We start from the raw sequence: 5627 nt of genomic DNA, 5'->3' as shown, positions 1-5627 counted from the left end.
GCTCAAATCGGTTAATGCAAAAGTTCATAAATGGGCTGATAGTATGAGTATTAAGCATAAGTGTATTAAAAACTGGAACTTTTTAGTAAGGAAAGCCTTCTGTGAACTAAATTTTAGTCATTTATCGTGTCTTGAAAATATGGACACTAACTATGTTGTAAAACTTTTTATGTCAAAATTACACGATAAACATGTCGATCATTTGGCATTCTGTTTGACATTCTGATAAATTTATATCGGGTAGAGGTGGCAATAAGCTACGAACGTACAGATTGTTTAAAGAAAATTTTGAACCAGAGGAATACTGCAAAATAGCTTTACCCTTCAGTCAAAGAAGTGCTTCCGCCAAATTTAGATGTGGTGTTGCTCCCCTAAGGATTGAAACAGGGAGATATGAAAATATTGTTTTAGAAAACAGAGTGTGCCATATATGTGACGGTTTTATTGAAGATGAAGCGCATGTTTTATTAAGATGTCCTCTTTATGCCGATTTTAGAAACCGTTTATATAATGTTGCTGTTAATGAAAATTTTAATGCTTTAGATGATAACCAAAAGTTAGTGTTTTTATTCTCAGATGTAAATATGATACGTGTGTGTGCCAAAACCTGTTATTTGATTTTAAAAAGGCGTAGAAATTTTATATATTGTAAATAGTATTTTATTTCATATTGTTTAGTGTATTATATCTATGCATTTTAATAGTCTCTTATAATTCTGTATAGAATGGCTCTCATTTTATTCAGTATGGTTTTACAATGTATAAATATTGATTGTACTTGTTGAGAGATGAGACTTTAATAAAACATTGAATTGAATTGAATTGTAATATGAATATTAACCCTGCTTTGTACTAGTCCGACAAGCTGAACCGGATTTTTAACGTGCTAGTTCACAAGGTAACAGTCCGCATGAAGACATATCAACTTACCCGGATACATTATTCTAACTCCGAGCCGACCAGTCTGCTCTTACTACTAAGGACCTTAATGCCGCGTGCTTGGCGGAGAAGCAGCAAAATACAAACTTTAAAGTCTTTGGTTTGACCCGGCCGGGGTCCGAACCCACGACCACGCACTCGAGGTTAACAATCTACCACGTGACCACCGAGGCGGTCTTTCGGTTGGGTATCCTACTCTGTAGTTGAAAATATACAAATGAAATTGGACTCTTTATTAAAGAAGGTAAAAGGTCTAAATTGGTATTAATTGGATTGTTGGTGACATTTGTTTGTATGGTCATTAAAAGTGAATGCAGCTTTTCAATAATCTAGTATTTATTGTCTGTTTATAATACACGAATTATAGTATTGCGTTATAAATTGAATGTTCATTTTTTTATTAAAGAAAAATAGTCACGAAACTGCTAATTTTGGAAGGTACCAATATTTTTGAATCTTGAAGATGCATATAAATATATTTCATAGCAATAAAATCGACGAAAAGATAAGATTGAGCTGTTGAAAGAATTAATTTGCATCTCTTTACCTGGTAACCGTATTTTGAAGAAAAAAAAGATCTAAAAATGGGTAACGAGTTGGACCAAACCTTTTCTTACACCCTCACCCTTTTTCCGCTAGAAGGTATATCCCGCATCGGACGGTTTTGGTTGATCCCTTTAAAGACCCAAAATAACTACCAATTTTCACAACGTTTATTTTCCGCATTAAATGTAAATTTATGTAACCATCAGTACCAGGCTACGTTCAATAGAAATGTAAAAGCATTACGTTATTAAAGGATTTTCGTAACAGTTAGATGTAACAAGTTAGTAAACATAATATACGGCCTTGGACTTCGACCCCAATGGTGAATATTCTTGATAAGTAAAAATAGTTGACAAAGTTTATCCTCTCAGAGTTAAAAATATACTGTTTACCTTTGTGATAAGTACATTGTTTCTTCGTATATCTACCCAGCTAGGTCATATTACTCATTTCATCTGTTTGTAATATACTTTCAGTACATGATACGTACGGTGGTTGAACTTTTAGTGAAAGACTTGCAAATTAATTGCATCTACAATTCTATTGTTGTTTGTCAACAATTGTACGCAATTTGTTTGTTTATATTTTTCGATTGTTCAGAGGTAACTCATCATACATTTTTACTCTCGGATATTGACATATATATATAATATATGTTTTCAATTTAGACTTGTTTATATATATACATGTATATATATCCGCTTTCGAGATTATCTGTTCATCTAAAGGATTAAATTTTTAAAGAGATTAGTCAATTATCTTTCAGTGAATTAATTATGACAATAGTTCACGACATCTAGGTGAAAAAACTTTTATTTTGTAAACACCAAAGATCATTCTGTGTATTTGTATGTCAACGTCTATAGACTTATCAGTTTACAACAGACCTTGAACATTTGACCATGTTCAGAACTTCGCTTTCACGATGGACATCAAATTATTTAGGAGGATTAATATCAAACAGAATATTTCATTTTGGAATAACAAATAATTTGGCTTTGGAATCCACGAATTATAAAGTCGACTTAAGCCAGGGACTTTACGGAGACAGTGATAGTACCGTAAATATCCGGGAGGCGACTTTGTCTGATTATAATACTGTTATAGCCATTCCACATCAGAACAATACAACTGACCACCTGGTAGATAGATACTGTTCTTTCATTAGTCGCAAAACGAATACAGGATATGTGGCAAATGTAGATGGAAAAGATGTAAGTATGTTTTTCTCAAAACAAAAATGTTTTATTTTATTTATAAGAACTATTTAAACGAGTGCCACATTTTGAGCACGATCTGCTTACCCTTCCAGAGCACCTAAGATCACCCCAGTTTTTGGTGGTGTTTGTGTTGCTCTGTCTTTAGTTTTCTATGTTGTTTTTTGTATACTGTTGTTTGTCTGTTGGACTTTTTCGTTTTTAGCAATGGCGTTGTCAGTTTATTTTCGACTTATAAGTTTGAAAGTCCCTTGTATCTTTCGCCTCTCTCTTAAACAAAGCCTCATGTTTCAGAAAATTGAAGAACTTTATACACTCAAATGCCTTATGTTCTGAAGTTTCCATCCGGCATATGTATATTTTTCTTTACAATATTGTCTACATTTTATCAACAATTTAAAAAAATATATATTCTTAATTTAATAAACGAAGATGACAAAGAACATATTGTAAAAAAAGAACATAGATATGGCAAATTGTATTTATAAGGGGAACCATGTCTCATACATACAAATCCCTACGTGTAGTAGTATATATAGATTCACAATGTTAACATATAGACTTTATCCATACATTAATTTTCAGGTAGGATTTCTGCTAACACACCTTATCGACGATGGCTCAACATTGGTGCTGGATAAGCTGCGAGTCAAACAAGATAGCGATAATAAGAAAATAAAGAAAGCTGTATACGAGCACATTAAACAGACACAAGATCCTACGATAAAAACTGCTTCAATGACCCCTCACCCTGAAATGACTGGCACATATGTACTAGAAGAATGTTCAGATAAAGAATGGAACTTAGTAACAGTAAAGGTAAGATTGATTGATTGTTGGTGTTAAACGCCACTTTCAGCACTATTGGCTATATCATGGTGGTCAGTTTTAATGGTGGAGGAAGCCGGAGATGACCAACGACCCCCTGGACAGGGAAACTGACAATAATTATAGTCAATTAAGATTTGGAGTCGAAAGCACCTGTCACGTGCTTGGTTCGAACTCACAAACTCAGTGTTGACAGGCAAGTGTTGACAGCCCCCCCCCCCCCCCCCCCCCCCCCACCTTTCAGAATCCTGGATCCGCATCTGATAGGAGTCATATAGAATATTACATATTAGGTTCAATGAAATACACTATATCTAGAGAGAAAAATGTATACCAAATCTTGTCTAAAATATAATGACATTACCCTAATCTCTAACGCGATTGTATAATGTTTTATTTATTACTAATGGTACATGTAGGTCATGGTTATAAAAAAAAAATGATTATGGTGACATAAACCAACTTGTTTACCAATTCACCTGTTCTAATGTAATACTTGCTCCCATTGCAAGCCTTGACATTTATAACTTTCTAGTTAATGTGCGTTTCGTTATTTGGGAGATGTTTTCTTAAAATAGTTGCATAGAAAAACAGATGTCAAAACAAAATTAATTGAAAGTAAGGTCAATAAGTACTCCTTTCTGGTCAACTTTGCATCTTAATAACTAAATTTCAAAAAACAAATTGATGTCATAATCCTAAGGATGTAGATATTTCCTTCATTTGATCTATTTTTATACATGTTCTTTAAACAATTGTAAGAACGATTCGGCATGGTTACAAGTTTACTTTTGACACTTTTTTTCAGACGAAAGAAACTTTCCACACAAAGATAACGGACCTACATGAAAAACTGAAAAAGCACAGTATTCAGTTGAAATCATCAAAACGCTTATTTGGGCATGACGTGAAGAAAGTCGTCAGTTTTCCCGAATCGTATCGGCATCTTTTCAAAGATGAACGACTTCTCAAATCAGACATTCTTTATAAGCCGGTAGTTTCAAACGTTGACTTGGTTATTGACAAAAGAACTCTTGTTGTTGGTTCAAATATGTCAAGTTCTCCATCGGTGCTGCTGTCATTCGGGACGTATTCATACACAACAGAAGGATTGCATTACAATCTCAGTTTCAATGGAAATATGAACGAATGCGTTGATGAACATTTATTTATCCACATGATTTCTCTGTTAAACCGCGGGAATAGGAACGTTACTTTCGAAATCTATGTTGATGAATCAAAAGACATGTTACCAGTTGAGGAGAGTTTGAAAATTTACAGTTTTCAGAAAAACAAGATAGACAACCAAAACAATGTTGGATGGTACGAGAAATCTTTGTGCTAATTACACTAGTGACATACCGGGATTATTTCTTTGTTAATATGAATGTGAATATTAATATTGTGTTCTTCTTTATTTTATAATTTGCATGTTTCTCATAATGATAACATTTTTAATAAAAACTAGATTTGAGTTGTCCTGTTTTTATTGGAATTTGCGTATCCGCATTCATGCGATCTTTCATCAAGTTAACCCCCTTTTTTTGTTGGTAAGTTTGCGCATGTGCCTGGCATATGAAGTGATTGAAACGAATGTCAGCTGAAAAAGTGAAACTAGGGAAGGCAGCAGAAGAAAGACTGTTGTTTTGTTGATTGATTTGACCACATAGAAATCAGTCTTATACAGGGTATCAAACAGAACTAAGAAAACTGACCTTATACTGTTACAGGTGCTTATACCTGTCCATGTGTATCTTACGTTAACCTGTCTTTTTATATTGTTGATTATAACGGGGTCATATGTCCATCGACAGTTTTCGTGCGTCATCTCGATAGTTAATTTGATGGCGTCTAGTCGGGCATACACACGAAATGTTGATACTTATAACGATTGCAGACAATACGTTATGTTTTCTATAGAGTTTGAGGTTCTGAATCTCGTTTTTATTAGTAAATCAATTTTGAGAGTTTAACAAAGGGCAAAAATTCCGTTTAAGTAAATCAATTTTGAGAATTTAACAAAGGGCAAAAATCCCGTTTTAGTATAAATCAAATTTTAGAGTTTAATTTAGTGGCCTAATTTATTCTTCAGCAATA

The 5627-nt window shown here is 33.6% G+C and overlaps 1 protein-coding gene across 1 annotated transcript; it reads left to right on the top strand.

The window, feature by feature from the left end:
- Window positions 1-1895: 1895 nt before the first annotated feature.
- Window positions 1896-5004, top strand: LOC127738498 (uncharacterized). The gene is made up of 3 exons (XM_052249785.1): window positions 1896-2699; window positions 3288-3521; window positions 4339-5004. The coding sequence occupies exons 1-3, from the start codon at window positions 2388-2390 to the stop codon at window positions 4873-4875; spliced, it is 1083 nt and encodes a 360-aa protein (XP_052105745.1). The 5' UTR covers window positions 1896-2387; the 3' UTR covers window positions 4876-5004.
- Window positions 5005-5627: the final 623 nt, after the last annotated feature.

This window comes from Mytilus californianus, unplaced genomic scaffold (genome assembly GCF_021869535.1).
Source record: "Mytilus californianus isolate M0D057914Y unplaced genomic scaffold, xbMytCali1.0.p SCAF_4, whole genome shotgun sequence".
NCBI lineage: Eukaryota > Metazoa > Mollusca > Bivalvia > Mytilida > Mytilidae > Mytilus > Mytilus californianus.
Note: the sequence above shows the minus strand (reverse complement) of the source record. Positions and strands in the feature narration are given on the sequence as shown.